A 16,612-nucleotide genomic window follows, 5' to 3' on the forward strand; every position below is an offset into this window, starting at 1 on the left:
TGGTGTGCTGTGGGAATGTTCGCGTTCCCGGTATATTTCCCTGTTCCTGCGAGTATCAACGAGGCATATCCATTCCAACAACAAAGCACAACACCGCACATATCAACTTAATGCCGGATGTGTCACACCTATAGCTATACACCAGTAATGTGCTTTGGGAATGTTCCCGTTGCCAGAATATTTTCCCTGACCTGACCTAAGAAACTTAAGTAGGTATTAAAAAATTTGCTTTAAAATGTTTAGGTCTGGGAGAGGGGAGTGTTACCGTCTTGAGCGCACCTCTACAGGGTGGCGAATAGCTGCGTTCACGTAACGCCGCATTATGAAGATATATTTGCCTACTTGAGTACCTTGTCCCACACACAGAACGCCCTATAAGAAGTACGTTTCATTTCAACACATGACTTACAGAAAATCAGCCAAAAGGGCCTTGTAAGAGCGTGTTCATATTGTCCGATCCGATATCGGACAGAAGTAAGATGTATAAAATAATATGTGTTTTTCTGTATTTATTTATTCACAAGAAATCTTTATTGAATAAAAAAATACTTAATGTCATAGGGCACTCTCCTGCAGCTGTTACTCGTATTCTCATAGGCGCCTTCCGACATCGGATATCGAAAAGGATAATTTCAGCCATGTCGGACCCCCCCCCCCTTTAGGAATCAGATATTGTTTGTGTGCGTATGTGTAGACATAATGTTTGTTGAAGTGTGCGGCCCGACTACGCGGATGTAGGATCCTGCATCCGATACCGCATCGCGCAATGTGTAAAGGCTCTTACAGTGAAGCAAAGGAAAGGGCCTTGTAATGCCTACAAAGGAGGTACATCGGCAAAATCGGCAGCCTTTCAGTTAAGAGATCTTTATCTCTTTGTGCGTTTCTAAATCTGTCATGGAAATTCTTTAGCATTTTATTTCAAACAGAATGTACGTTATTTTTCAACGTACGTTTATTTTATTAAAATTAGAAGGGGACAAAAGATGTGTCACGCCACGCGAAACTGGTGACGGAAGAAATAGCCATTGCGCGGCTTTTTACTTTTTATCTAAATTACTCTGAAAATCAACTTCTGTTTAGAATTTTGCTTGTCAGATCCTTCGACTTCTTATTAAATATCACAGAGACTCACAGAACTAAATATCAGACACACACACAGATACACACACATGCGCACACACACTATCGTACAGTTCAGCGGCCGGCAACCAACGGCCCGCGGGCCGCATGCGGCCCGCCAACCTCTCCCTTGCGGCCCGCGAGCCTCCCTGTCTATTTTGTATGTAATACTGACGAACGACAATGCCTGCTAAAGCCACAAATATTAGCAAAGTGCGGCCCACGTCACCTTCGTTAACTACTATGTGGCCCTTGGCTGCTAAAAGGTTGCCGACCGCTAGTATAGTTGATAATTAAACAACAATAAATATATTTAATAATTAATAAAAATATAGCATAAGTACTCGTAACTAATTGTAAGCAGAGTTAAAATTATGTACCTACTCGTACATACATTAATACAGAGCGGGTTCTCCTGATACAGGTGTAGGTACCTACATATACTTACTCGTACAAGGAGGACTCGAGTCTAATTGTATTCAAATTGTACTGTCTAACACAATAAACATTTTTTTAATTTTTTTTCCATTTTGCATTCGAAATGATATCGTTCTCAGTAGAGGGAAATGTGCAAAGTTATTCCGCAAAACATGTCGCTGAAAATATCGGGTTTGTGCTTGAAATATCGGGTTTTTGCGAAAAGTCAATCGGAGAAGAGTGGAATTCGTTCATCGGCGCCTGTTGTCCTGCTGTAACTTTTTGACATTCATTTACGAAAAGCCTGGATTACAATGGGATTGTACTAGTGTTTTGTGTCGGGAATGAAAGCAGTTGTAGAATTTCAGAGGATTGCTTTTATTTCATAGATTGATAAGTATGATAACTGTCTTCCTATACGAATTTAAAATTGACTAGCGTTTTAAAACTTTAAAACGACACTGAGGTCGATTCGTTTTATCACTTTGATATTGTGGTTTTAATCATATTTGAGCACGCTATCACTTGTGCGCGTGAGATGCGTGATCAAGTGGTCGACTCAAAATCGTATCAAAATGAGATGAAAAGCAGTATTAGGTAATTAACGTGTATTTGACACCACTGGAGTTGCAGGCGTCCTTACGCCGACATGGTATAAATGTAAAAGAGTCAGTTATTTCCATATTATTTTTCCGAATCAGAAAATAACCAAGTCAAACGTCATGATATTCGACATTAATAATGACATAGCCTCACTTTGTCATTGCAAATGGCATGTAGATGATGTAGAGTTAGCTTAGCCCGAGTGTATCCAGCTGACAGTTACAACTTCAAATCTTCTCAACATTCAATAATAAAGTTTCAGTGGAAAAGTCCGATTAACTCGACATCGGTACTGAACAAAGAACTAGTAGCAGTCCTCGCACAAAGTGACCGCAGCTGCGCCCTTAATGACTCCGCTGTCTGTCCACAGAGATTATTACAAAACTTCACTTCTACATGGACTTGCCACATAACGTCCGTAGTTATAGCTTCTTGTTAATGATTAAGGAGGTACTTACCTACATCCTACCTATAGAAATTAGTCGTTCCGTATGCTCATGCAACCCCAGAGGTCTACCGGGATTTAAGATGGCAGTATGCTCTTTTTATAAAAATTAAAACATTATATCGGTCGAGAAATACCGCTGGCAACCAGTCCATTCAACGCCTTATCTGTGTGAAGCTGGAAATACTATAATTCAGTTAATTAACTCGGAAAGGGGTCAAACTCGCAAATGAGAAATTATAAGCTGAAAATTCTTATACATATTCATTATAGTGACCTAAAATTGTCTCAAAAATCACAGCAAATCTCGCGTATGGGCCATGGAATCATTTCAGGTAAAATATGTATGTATTTAAAATAATCTGTTTTAATTTAATATCTCAGTTTCTGCCGCTCAGCCTGTGGAAATGGTACACACTGTTAACTTCTTATCCTTTAGATATTTGGAAGTTTCTTACCTACCCAACCAATCAAGCAAGGTTTAAAATATTACGACTAGTTTTACGAGTAATAAGTTTCTGGCAAAAATTTCATTTTTGGTACAAGCTTTTATCGCTGGTTGTACTTTTCTTACGACAGACAACTAATACTCATCGAGACAATTCTGAAACCCCTAACACAATTAGGTTGCGTTGTTTCATCACAGAGTTCCTATGGCCAACTCCTGTCTCCATCATCAGATCGGCTCGATGGTACCATAATAATGCATTGTCATGTGATTTATACATGCATGCAAGATTTCAGCTCAATCGGAAACCGGGAAGTGGATCAAATTTAACTTGCAAGATTTGATTAAGTATACACAGACAGACAGACAGACAGACAGACAACGGTCAGGTGAAACTAAATAAAAGCTTGTAAAAATTAAAGCTATCCATCATTAATAAGAATTATTTTTGCATTCCTAAAAAATAGCTCCGCCGCGACAGTGTATCATCACTGCCGTGACCAGGATTCGAACCTGGGTTACTACGGCCACAACGTAGGGTCCTAACCACTAGACGATCACGGCTGTCGGAGCTGTGTCCGACACCGCGAAATTGTCGTGCACTTTCATAAACTGGAGCGCTTTCACTGCCCGCTGCGCACGAGTGGCCCTCAAAGCTATTATCAATTAAGGTTCTACAAAAAAGTAATAACTGCAAAAAGTAAATCGCTTTATTTGTTAAATTACCTACTAAATTGCTAGCAAACAGGTACAAAAATTTTAATTTTTAACAAGCAGAAACGTCTGCGAACGATGCTATTAAGCTTAGAATAAATTTAAAAGTGGAAAAATTACTGTCTTGGGTGAGACTTGAACTCACGGCCTCTGGATCGATACCCCAGCGCTCTGCCATCTGAGCCACCAAGACCTCATCCCTAGCCATGAGAAGTATAATACTCTTACGGTAGATGTCGCTAAGGGTCCCCTTGACCTATAACATGGTAGAAAGATTTGCTGGCTAGGGATGAGGTCTTGGTGGCTCAGATGGCAGAGCGCTGGAGTATCGATCCAGAGGCCGTGAGTTCAAGTCTCACCCAAGACAGGTACAAAAATGTTAATCAATATTATACACGCTTATGAAAATCTAATTAATAAGTAAAATTTGCATGATATATATCGTTTTTCGGTGAAAACGCAATTAACATTTAGCCTTTGATACTCTAAAATGCACTTCAATATTGATAGCACTACAGCGTCAACAACATAAATGGACTTGCTTAAATTGTCACTGTCAGCGCTACCATTTGTTAAATACCGTGTGAACACTAGCTAAGTATTTTGACTTAGAATTTTAATCCTTACAAGTTTGTTCCTAGGACACGCACACACACTTGTTTGTTTAAATTACGAACGTAAATGAAATATACCGTTTCAAACGAGACTGGCTTTGAATTCAATATGCACGCTGCCTTTATCTGTTATTCTTTTTAACTCATCCGATTGAATTTTGTAGAATAAAGAATAAACCGCTGAATGAAACAGATAAGATGAAATACACTTCTCTTTCGCTTCGCTTCACTTACTGTTTACTGACAACATAAAAAGTGATGTGTTGTATACTCAAGTACGTACCTGAAATAGAAAATGAAGTGAGAACTAAACTCATTTTCAGCAGAATATTAAACAAAACCAAACCAATCAATCCAAAATCATCATCATCATCATCATTGCAGCCTATATACGTCCCACTACTGAGCACAGGCCTCCTCTCATGCGCGAGAGGGCTTGGGCTATAGTCCCCACGCTAGCCCAATGCGGATTGGGGACTTCACATACACCTTTGAATTTCTTCGCAGATGTATGCAGGTTTCCTCACGATGTTTTCCTTCACCGAAAAGCTAGTGGTAAATATCAAATGATATTTCGTACATAAGTTCCGAAAAACTCATTGGTACGAGCCGGGATTTGAACCCGCGACCTCCGGATTGAAAGTCGGGCGTCATATCCACTCGGCCACCACTGCTTCAAAATGAATGAAACAATCCAAAATGAATGTTATTAAATATTTTTCAATCGTAAACATCATTTAAAAGTGAATTCTACCAGCCAACATTTAGAAATAATTCAATATTTGCATGTGATTACTTTGCCACACATGTGGATTAAATTTAACTGTTTCCTGTTTTGAACAATCTAGAGAACCTTCATACCAGCTGGTGTGGTGGAAAAATATATTAATGTTACATGTTGTCATTACCCCCCAAAAAAAGGGGAGGCCTATGTTCAGCAGTGGACGTCTTATGGCTGAGATGATGATGATGATGATGATGTTGTCATTACAAGATATTTTCTCCACCGATTTTGGCTGTGCGGTTTTCTGACAGTGTAAACGGCACTGTTTTATATATTTATATAAATCCTGACGCATATTGTATGTAGTAAACACCATGAAGGAATCTAAACAATACACGATAAACATGGCGTTGTTGGGGATCCCACAGGAGCGCGGCAAATTTTCCGCCCGTCGCATTTCAACGTGACGCTCCTCGCTCTGCCTCCTCTGACAAACGGCTGAAACGACCCGTTCATTTTTTAAATTCGCTTGAAACATCGCGTTTGATGCGTTTTTGTTTTAGCACAAGTAGAATTTTTGCCATGGCTGTACAGCGCCGTTCGATTCTATAGAACGGCAGAACTGTGATTAGATTACATTGTCAGTATTTTCACAAACATTCGATGTACGCTTCAAACCAATTGTAGGGGAGCGGGAGGCTTGTTGTAAAAGTTTTATGGTTAGGGAGGCGAGGTAGCTAAATGGCGTAATTCAACGGCGCCGTCGAGACCTATCAAAATCGAAAGATAAAATAATTTCGAAAAGAAAAGCTCGTATGGCAAAAACCATTTTAGCGGTGGGTTTGGCGTGTACGGTTTTTCAAAAATGTTAAAAAAAAACAGTTACTTGGGCATTCTCGAGCGCGTCAGATATTCATACTACGTATGCCCCGAGTGCCTCTGATAACAACGGTATACTAATCTGCCGGTTTGCGTGGTGGGGGTAGGCATATAAAGTAGTCAAAAATGCAAAAAAAAAAAATTTACTCGGGCGCGTCAGATTTTCGGAAGGGGTGTTAAGTAGGCCCCAAGGAAGCTTCCTTTAAAAAAACTGACGATTTCGGCGTGACGATAAGTTACGATGAATTTTTGAAAATGCAAAAAACAAAAGTTTTTTTGAAATACTCGAGCGCGTCAGATTTTCATAGGGGAGGTTTATCTCGGTATCCTGAAAGCATATTTTTTTAATCTGACAAAAATGTTGGTGGGTTCTCTTAATCTGACCGATTTTATGATGCTTCAAGTCAAAAAGTTTTAACTTTGGACAAAAATGTAAAGAGACCTTTTTTGTGTAAAATAAAATTACCTTTTTTGTTTATTTAAACTTTTTTTTTGTAAAATGTATCGTTCGCGACTTATATGCCGCAACGCGTTCTTAGGAAGACGAAATGGCTCCTCCACACTTCCGGTCATGCGGAAACCGGCAGATTTTGTATTTTTAGTAAGTTTTAGATTATATTCTTCAAAATAAAAAATAAAAAAATCGCGCTCGAGAATACCGGATTAACGTTTTTTTTTTACAAGTTCGCGACCCTATAACTCGGCGGCGTCAAGGACTTATCGTCAGATTAGTTAAATTTAGTCTTTAAACACTAAAATCAACCCCCAATATCTTAATCTGACGCGCTCGAGTATTTCAGACTATCCATTTTTTTTTACTAATCTGATCGTCTATCCTAGGCGCGCGTCACTACATATAGAGCTAAATACTTTACAAGGTTGTTCTATTAGGTCTAAGGTATCTCTCATATCTTAAACTGCCACGCTCGAGTATTGCAAAAAATTCCCCTATTCGCCTCCCTAACTATTAGGAAAAAGGCCTGTATTGTCTAAAATATGTATAATTTTATGATTCTGAGCATGAGGGTTTGTAAAGTATTTATTTAAGCATTAATTCCGATTACATAATAATTTTAATTGTTTACGCATCATTAACCCCAGACACTTTTTGAAAAACTGGGAGTTGTTACAACTTACCACGTAATTGGGGCTTGTTGTAACAGTTTTAGGAAAAAAGGCTATATTTTTAAAATATGTATAATTTTATGATTCTGAGTATGAGGGTTTGTAATCTAAGCACTAATTCCGATTACACAATAATTTAAAATGTCTTACACCAGACACTTTATGAAAAACTGGGAGTTGTTACAACTTACCCCGAAAGTTTTTACAATACCCGGTCGAAATAGAGCTCGTATGCAGATCCACTCGCTTCGATGTCTGGCGGGGCAATGGTGGTGTTTACGTTATTCCTCGAGTTATAAGAAAGTCATTAAACAAAAAAAAATTTAAATGTTTTTAATTCCCCGTCAAAATTGAGCGTTACTACTTACCCCTGTTACATTAAACCCTCGGCTCCCCTACATACATTACCTCTATTGAGCCATTTATATTCATGACAGCAACAACAATAGGGATCGAGCGACGTTTCCGTTTTTAGTCACGAGTAGACAATATCTTACCTACCTACAAATATTTTTAGATTTAGAAAATTAGATTTCAATAAATTTCTTACAACCAATTACTGTCTAGCTTTTAGCGGGCTCTACAAACTATAATTCTATATTATTACCACGAAAGACTTAACCAAATATATATATCTTTTTCAAATTTGCTAATTTGCATGTGAAATGCATGGAATCCCAATTTGCATAGTAGCGCGTTGGTGCTAGAGACCCGCGTATACACATGTATTCGGTCCACATCCCCCGGTTCGCTAAATTATTCGGTGACAGATTTGAAATGGGAATGTTTTCGGTGGGGGTTTGTAATTGTTTCTGATTGGCCTGATTCGTGTTTCACGGCCTGTTGATTCTGCTTCTGCCGAAAACAAATAAATATAATGGAGGATAAAAGGCACAAAGAATTATTATGTCATCAGTCAATTGTATTGACTTTTGGTAATGATTGATTATTTTTATAAAGTTTCATGGTTTATTTGTTTTCTTAATTTTTTTTTATTACGCAGTGCAGCCAATAAATAACATACATTTTAGCTTTTTTTATTTCGTAACCAGAATCATTAGGACAGTTAAGTAAGTAGATATCAGAGGCTTGAACTTTCTTTCTTGTTAGAAATTAGTGCACCTGAACTGAAAGATTTCTCCAAAAACACCTGAAAGTAATCTTATGGACGCATTTATGATATTTTACCCTGATTATGTGTGTGTGTGTGTGTCTACATACTCGTAATTCTTTGATTTGATGAGGGTGAAGGTGCTTTGAAAGGGCGACCAGTCTTAAAAGGGTTTTTCTTTACCTGTGTTATTCTTAGGTACTCGCTACAACTTTCAGCAACGTAAAGTGTAAAATTAAAAACATCTAAGATTACGCAACTATAGCTAGTTGTCTATGGTTGCATAATCATACTTTTCTTGGCTCATCTTGTCCGAGAAATGGATGGTGCTGGTAATATCTCGATGTGTATCGAAGTAGGTCAGCGATGGATGAGTCTAGATCTAGATCTAGACCTGATTACGTGCTGAGCTGTTTGAGCTTGGCGAGACTGTAGTCTTTACACTCGACATTGATTCCTGGATATTTATTAACTTTGAACATGATCGTAGAATGGTACAGGTTGAACTATAATTCAGTTAACATTTAAAATGTCATTTTAAATAACAAAACATTTAAATAGAAAAAAAGTTTATTTATAATGAAAGTAGACATTGTGGGCTTTTATTTTTCACAAGTAATATTATATTAAAGGGAGAGATATCCCCTTCCTATTCCTAACCCTCTTGCAACCTGAATCTGAAAATGTATTTTTATGTCTCATTAAATGTACAGAAATTTAAAAAAAATTGAAAATTTGGTTATTGCCTGAAAGTATGATGTGAAATTTCTTTAATTTTTTTTGCATATCTATATTTTATTTAATCCTCGATGAAGCTTAGATGGCTAAAAAAAATGTCTTATAGGTAAGATATTCCCAGCGATATTCCTGTTAAAAAATAACGAGGTAAATTTATCTAGACACGCGGCAGCGTGTCAAGCCAAGTTCAAGCAAAGGAACTGGCTAGCCAGCGCCAAGTGTAATATTACACGAACCACTTGGTGCCACTTTTGACCCTTCTATAACTCAAAACATCTTTAACGTAAACACATAAAACTACGTGTGTTTAATTATATCCATAAGAACATCTAGAAGCCCAAATTTCATGAAGCTAGCTCAAACGGTTATAAAGATATGAAGGTCAAAAAGTCGTAAATTTTAAGACTGACTGACATACCTATAGTACCTAAACCTAACCTACTTCCAGATGACCTAGAAGGATGAAATTTGGAATCCAGCTCAGTTATTGTGTGAAAGCGTAGGAAAAAATCTAAAAATTAAAAAAAGTTATAAAATAGGGGGGGTCCCCATACAAAAAAACCATTTTTTATTGTGACTGACATATAAGTACCTAAACCTAACCTACTTCCAGATGACCTAGAAGGATGAAATTTGGAATCCAGCTCAGTTATTGTGTGAAAGCGTAGGAAAAAATCTAAAAATTAAAAAAAGTTATAAAATAGGGGGGGTCCCCATACAAAAAAAACATTTTTTATTGTGACTGACATATAAGTACCTAAACCTAACCTACTTCAAGATGACCTAGAAGGATGAAATTTGGAATCCAGCTCGGTTATTGTGTGTAAGCGTAGGAAAAAATCTAAAAATAAAAAAAGTTAAAAAATAGGGGGGGGTCCCCAATCTCCCCATACAAAAAACCTGTAATACGCGCTAAACAACCGGCCAACGGTGTGTCACACCCCGGACACTGGCGATCAAATGTATGAAACAAACGCGTTCCTACGCACACAGAGAAGCTCGTGTAGGTGAACGCGTACCATGCTTGTGTGAGTGAGATAAGACGTGCGAGGGTTCTCGCGAGTTTGTTGTCAAGTTCGATGACCTCAATGACTCAAAACTCATTGCGCGAATTAGGAAGAAATAAGAATCGTATTATGTTGTAAGGTGGGTATCTAAGCTCAATTTATACAATAGTTTCCTATTTTGAATCAGTATAAACAAAGTAACGAAAATTTCGTAAGGAAATTCAGGCCACCAACATATTACGTAAGTTGTAAACATGATTTTTTGTTCATATAGATATTGTATTGGTTTCAGTGTGATCTGATAGGTTTTGTAAATATTTGTTTAATATTTGAATATTTTACGTGGTCTCCGCTCTGCGCATCGCGTCGTCGCGTCCTTGCCAGCCGGTAACTGTGAGGTAACCGAGAGCGGGTGGGCGGCACTTTCAACGGGAGGCAGGGAGTGTCCATACTGTACGTTAGTACTCTTTATTATACTGTGGGTGTGTCGTTGGCGGCGCGCGGCACCACATAATTAATACAAAGAACAGAAGTAAAAAACATGCAGCGGAAACACAAGAAAAAACATTAAATCTCAATACCTGCCTAGTTTTCTTTACAAAAAGTATTGATATCCCATCAAAAACATAAATGTAAAAAAGGAGAGCCAAGTTCAATACAAAAATTATGCTTGGCTGTGGGGTTCGCCGCAAAAAGAATGGAGATTTAAATGAGTGCCAAGTTCTATGCAAAATCCAAATATGTATTTATAGGAACAAAATAACATTATAAACAAGTATTAAACTCTATTTCTTTGCTTTATTGGATACCTATAACAATTGCTGTTATTTAAAAAAAATGTGAGATCTTAAAGTAGGTTAGATTTGGCTTGGCCAGTTTTTATCAGAATTACAAAATATATATGTTGAATAACTTTATAAAATGACTGATGTAATGAAAACTGGCCAAGTCAAATCTAACCTGCTTTAAGATCTCGCATTTTTTTTAAATAACAGCAATTGTTATAGGTATCCAATAAAGCAAAGAAATAGAGTTTAATACTTGTTTATAATGTTATTTTGTTCCTATAAATACATATTTGGATTTTGCATAGAACTTGGCACTCATTTAAATCTCCATTCTTTTTGCGGCGAACCCCACAGCCAAGCATAATTTTTGTATTGAACTTGGCTCTCCTTTTTTACATTTATGTTTTTGATGGGATTAAAACTTCGTGAAGAAACTGGACTAATCCTAATGGAGACTAAAAATAAGGATATATGCTAATTCTTGGGATTAGGTAACCGAACGGACCCCAGGTTTCCTAAGTTTCCTGGGAAGATGACGACATAAATCACAAGACGGCACTCGCCGAACTGTCAAAGTTAACACTAACTTTTTTAATATCACAACATGGGACATGATCGTGATTAATGAAGGATTAGGTGATTACGATCTCATTGTCGTTGCAGAATCTGCCGCCGCTGCCGCTACCCATCATCTCGGCCTTTGTCTGTGCCTGCGGACTTGGAAGATACTTATTTTATTAGATACCGTCGTAAAACCACTCAACTATATTTAGTCCACTCCAGTAGGACAACTATGAATCTACATGTTTAAGACTTACCTAATTAAGTATCAATACCTAACTGCTTTTAGATATTGTTGGAATAATATGTATAGGTGTTAATTATAATTAAATACACACACTATTATTTATTTTGTGTGCGTCAATGTACCTTGTAAAACCTAGAGTCCCAAAGTGGTATAAGAATTTAATTTGTGACAAAACGAAAATAACGTCATGAGTGTAGGTACCTACAAAGGTCATTGGGCATTTTGTTCGGACATATGACCCACAGCGTACACAAACGAAATAGGGCTAGGTATGTAGGTAAATGTATCTGCTACACAGTGGTATAAGTCGCATTCTTGCAAACCATGGGAGAATTGAGAAAAAAATTAAAATCATTTCTTATCATTATAGCATTTTTGCAATGAATTAAGTCAGAACTATTGGAATTATTTCAGAAATACTTTGAATAGCTGCTGTTATATTGCGTTGCTATTGTCATATTGTTTAATATCAAGAGGAACAAAAATAAAATCCAGTTCTAAAAAAGCAATATTTTTATTCTGCTTGATCAAAATCAATTGTCAATTCGTCTAAAAAGGCAGCAGGCGCGTCAATCACTTCTTGATGCCTGGCCCACGATAAAAAATAGACAACGCTTGCAACATGTGCACAGCTTCCGACAGTGCGACGTCCTTGTATACACGAGCAGTAATAGTTTTGAATACTATTTCTTCCAATCTGCGTGGGATCAATTAAAATGTACGTGTAGTACTGCTTCGCACGGACGTGTCGCGACTGTATTCTACCTCTTATCAGTATCTTGTTTTCAATCATTTCTTGTTGTCGGTACATTTCAATGGTGTATATACCATTCATACGCATGTGCTCGTGGCAATAAGACCTTGCGATTCTTAAGTGGTACGATCCCAACGTAAACAACACTAACTCCTCATATGTAAGCTGCGGAAACTCATCGAAATCTGGATTATTTCCATCGAGTCGCACAAACGCTACCTACTCTCTGCCTGTTCAAATTATGGTTTATCACATAATCCGCCAACTGATTTGGTTGATTCATCCGTTCATTTATTATGGCTATGAACTGTTCCGCATACATATGGTCTTCGTATGGAGGTCGCGTAGCATTAATTATGGCCGCTGTTATTTTGAAATCAACCATCATATTTTTCATGGCAACGTTAAAATATACATGGCGGAAGATTTTAAAATCTTTTTTGAATCTGCCGTTAATAGTTTCTACTACCCACCGGATCATGGTTATTAATCTAGATTTGTTAGCATCTACTGTCGGCAGTTGTTCACCTCTTCTTCTCGTTGGCGGCATGTGAGGATTATATCCGCATTCCTCAATAGAATCGATCGAATCCCGAAATCCACGATCCAGTATAAATACATCGTCAGCTCTCAAGAACCCATGAACCGGAGAATCTTCTCGCATCAGGTCGAGCATAATTGTTGCATCTGAAGTCGTGGCTGTGTAAGGTCCCGTAACATCTACTAAATTCGCACTCTTTTGCAAATAAATATATGTACCATCATATACTAAAATAGCTGCCGGTTCGTTTTGGTTACCACCAAAGAAATGGCTTGGAATTGCAAGATTTCTGGCCACCACCTGTTCTCTAGTAATGTGATTTAAGCCCAAATTCTGAGGAACAAAATCATCCCTTAAGCATTCTCTTGCTATCGCCAAGTTCCTTTCTAAGGTTCTTCTCGAGATACTGAATCTTGTTGCTAAGCGCTCATCTGGTTCACCAGTTCTTATTTTTGTTAAGTACATTCCGAGAACCGTGGCGGGACGATCTGATCTATCACGCAGTGAAGGCGTTTGGTTCAAAATAACATTAAAATGATATTTTGTAACTCCCGTCCAAAAGTGAAATTCCTTTTGGCTACAAATATAATGACCACCAAAAAATACTTTGGTACCCTAAATAAAAAAATCATGCTTACCAAAAAAAATTACTGAACACCAAAAAAATAAGGCCTAAAATTACAAATGTACCAACATTTTAATTACGACTGCACTTCAAATTGTATTCGAATACCAAATATATTGAATGATTACCAAAAATCATTAATGATCACCAAATCTTGAAGACCAAATAAATGCGATATTTTCACCTAAATAAACCACTGTGATACCAAAAAATTTATACATATGACCAAATAAAGTAAAATGATGCCAAAATTACTAGCCCCTCCCGCTCAACCCCCGTACTCCGCACCGCATAACTTAGGTAGGCATACTGAAATGCTACTAGAAAAGTATGTTAGGTTAGGTTTGTACTGCTATCAGTTAAGTGGGCTAGGTTAACACTGCGACCCTTACAGAAACGAATTGCTACTAGAAAAGTGGGTTAGGTTAGGTTTGAACTGCGACCCTTACAGAAAAGAAATGCTACTAGAAAAGTGGGTTAGGTTAGGTTTGAACTGCGACCCTTACAGAAACGAAATGCTACTAGAAAAGTGGGTTAGGTTAGGTTTGAACTGTGACCCTTACAGAAACGAAATGCTACTAGAAAAGTGGGTTAGGTTAGGTTTGAACTCCGACCCACACAGAAACGAAATTCTACTAGAAAAGTGGGTTAGGTTAGGTTTGAACTGCGACCCTTCCAGATAAGAAATGGTACTAGAAAAGTGGGTTAGGTTAGGTTTGAACTGCGAACCTTACAGAAACGAAATGTTACTAGAAAAGTGGGTTAGGTTAGGTTTGAACTGCAACCCATACAGAAACGAAATGCTACTAGAAAATTTTGCTTTGCTTTAATAAAATAGCAAGATTTAAAAATTTGGTTATAATTTTACATTAAAATGGAGTTCTAATTTTGGTGGTCATTTACTATTTTTGGGTTTACAATGATTATTTTGGTGTCATTTTATTTAATAGGATAGCACGATGTAAAAATTTGGTTATCAATTGACATTAAATTGGGGTTTGAAATTTGGTAATTATTTACAATTTTTGGGTTAATAATGATTAATTTGGTGTCATTTCCTTTAATAGGATAGTAAAATGTAATAAAATTGGTAATCATTTCACATTAAAATGGTGTTATAATTTTGGTGATCATTCATTATTTTAGGGTGGTAAAGTAGATTTTTTTGGTATTAAATTTTATTAAATCTGGTGATCAGTTAAATAGCAGCCATTCATTTTCATCTATTTCTTCGATATTTTCGAAATCATGGTGGCCTCTTCGTTCGAAACCCCATTTATATAATTGCATCATGCCAACAACATGAGCACTGTTAAAGTTTTCGAAGGCTGGATTATTAAGCAAGTCTTCCCAATCATTGTTCATAAAATGAGCATTACAAACCCGAGCTAATTCTGGTATGTAAAAATTGTGATTGTGTAAAAGTAGGAACTTAGCATATTGTGGAACATTATGGGCCACCACATTTCTGCAGTTTGCAAAAATACAATGCCTCGCTGTATTTGATGCTCGCAAATATCCTCTAGGTGAAACAAAACCTATTTGTGGACCTGCAACCTCTCTTTCCTCGTTTGCCTCTCCTTCAACTTGAGGAGGTGCTTGATCTTGTACTGGTTGATCTCGTATAGGCTGATCTTGAACTGGTTGGTCTGGTACGGGTTCATTTCGCAAATGACGATCAAACCTTACCCAACAAGCATGACATATGGCCCTCGAGCCATCAAAACGAATCTGTAACAACCATTACAACAAACATAGTTCCACAGTTTGTGATCAAGCAGCAATGCCTCTGTGGCGCCTACATTAATAACACAGTAACTGGATCCATAAATAGTTTAATTGTAGTTAATAGGATTCTCATTCGTCACATCACATACAAATAAACACATCGGAGAACAGCGGCTTTATGATAATAACTGCGACGCGCGACGCTGAATTAGCGAACCGACAATGTTAAAAGCATGCTTAGTGGTATATCTTTCCATCGCTATCTCATAGGCTAGATTCGTCGAGCCGATAAGAATAATAACGGAGTAATGGTAGAACTTACCTCGCGTGGGATAATTTCTTGCAATAATAACACTGCATGATCCCGGTGTCTTTCCAAAAAGAGCTCTGTCAACACGTGTTTTCGTCGACGTAACACAGATCGATTACATGACACACAATTATTTTGTCTTTCCATGTTAACGTAAAGCCGATCGTGAAGCAAAGCGAGGCGGTCCAACGATGGCGTTGTATGCGCATTTTGGTACCTACCCACAATTGATAACATTTCATTTGTCGTATGCGCATTTTGGTACCTACCCACAATTGACAACATTTCATTTGTCGTATGTGCATTTTGGTACCTACGACAACATTTCATTTGCCATTGTGCTATAAAACGTTTATCATGCTGCATGAACGACACTTTTCCACAATGCTGAAAGTAAAAACATAATAACACTATCTCGTACACATACTGTTGAATAACTTTTTTCTGCCACTTGATACATAAAAAAAAATTACATATTTAGAAAAGTGAGATTAAATTCTTTATTTTAAAACTAGTTTGGTCTCTGTACGCGAAAATTCATAAAGCGGGTCAAAAACGCCCAATGACCTTTTTTGAGGAGAGTGTTATTTGTACACACGCGCGTGGCACATCAGCACTTTGTGGGCGGTTTCGCTCACGTGACCCTGTGTCTCGGCTCAGTAATGGCCGCTATAAGGGTCTAGTTAGTCAGCCCCTTATCTCGTGACATAACACTGCAAAAAAATCACGTCAGGATTTTTTAAGAACTTCTCGTTTGTGTTTGATAATATTTTACTGAAGCTGTTATCAATGTTAATTAACACTCATACAACTTACAGTATGAATGAATGTTTAGGTATCTCTACGTAAGATTTCTTGTAGGCCTCTTACTCGTATACCTATTTCTATCTTGAAATCGGGGAAATGTCTGAGCCATTCATTGTTTGTAAAAATAACATAATTTGTATTTAATTTGAAGCCGATGCACATTAGGTTATTCAATTGAACTTTCCAATGTACAGTAAATCCTAAATGGGTTAATAATTAAACTACATAAGCAAATAAAGGATCCACTATGTAGTAAGTACATGTACCGCGTAGAAAAACGTTTATTAATAAGGACAACTTATTTTTT

At 37.4% G+C, this 16,612-nt stretch overlaps 2 protein-coding genes, 1 non-coding gene and 1 pseudogene across 3 annotated transcripts in view; all 4 read right to left on the reverse strand.

The window, feature by feature from the left end:
- Positions 1–16,612, reverse strand: part of LOC134680473 (galanin receptor type 3) — a 116,126-nt gene that overhangs the window by 74,444 nt on the left and 25,070 nt on the right. The window lies entirely within an intron of this gene.
- On the reverse strand, positions 3,525–3,596 carry Trnah-gug (transfer RNA histidin (anticodon GUG)). Its single transcript has one exon. It is a non-coding gene; the product is annotated as a tRNA-His (tRNA).
- On the reverse strand, positions 11,885–13,014 carry LOC134680472 (uncharacterized; annotated as a pseudogene).
- On the reverse strand, positions 12,977–15,645 carry LOC134680420 (uncharacterized; the record flags this gene model as incomplete). Its single annotated transcript, XM_063539551.1, has 3 exons — positions 15,511–15,645; positions 14,671–15,191; positions 12,977–13,412 (listed from the first exon to the last, which is right to left on the reverse strand). Coding segments are annotated over exons 1-3 (1,092 nt in total), but the record flags the coding sequence as incomplete, so codon positions are not given.

This window comes from Cydia fagiglandana, chromosome 3 (genome assembly GCF_963556715.1).
Source record: "Cydia fagiglandana chromosome 3, ilCydFagi1.1, whole genome shotgun sequence".
Taxonomy (NCBI): domain Eukaryota; kingdom Metazoa; phylum Arthropoda; class Insecta; order Lepidoptera; family Tortricidae; genus Cydia; species Cydia fagiglandana.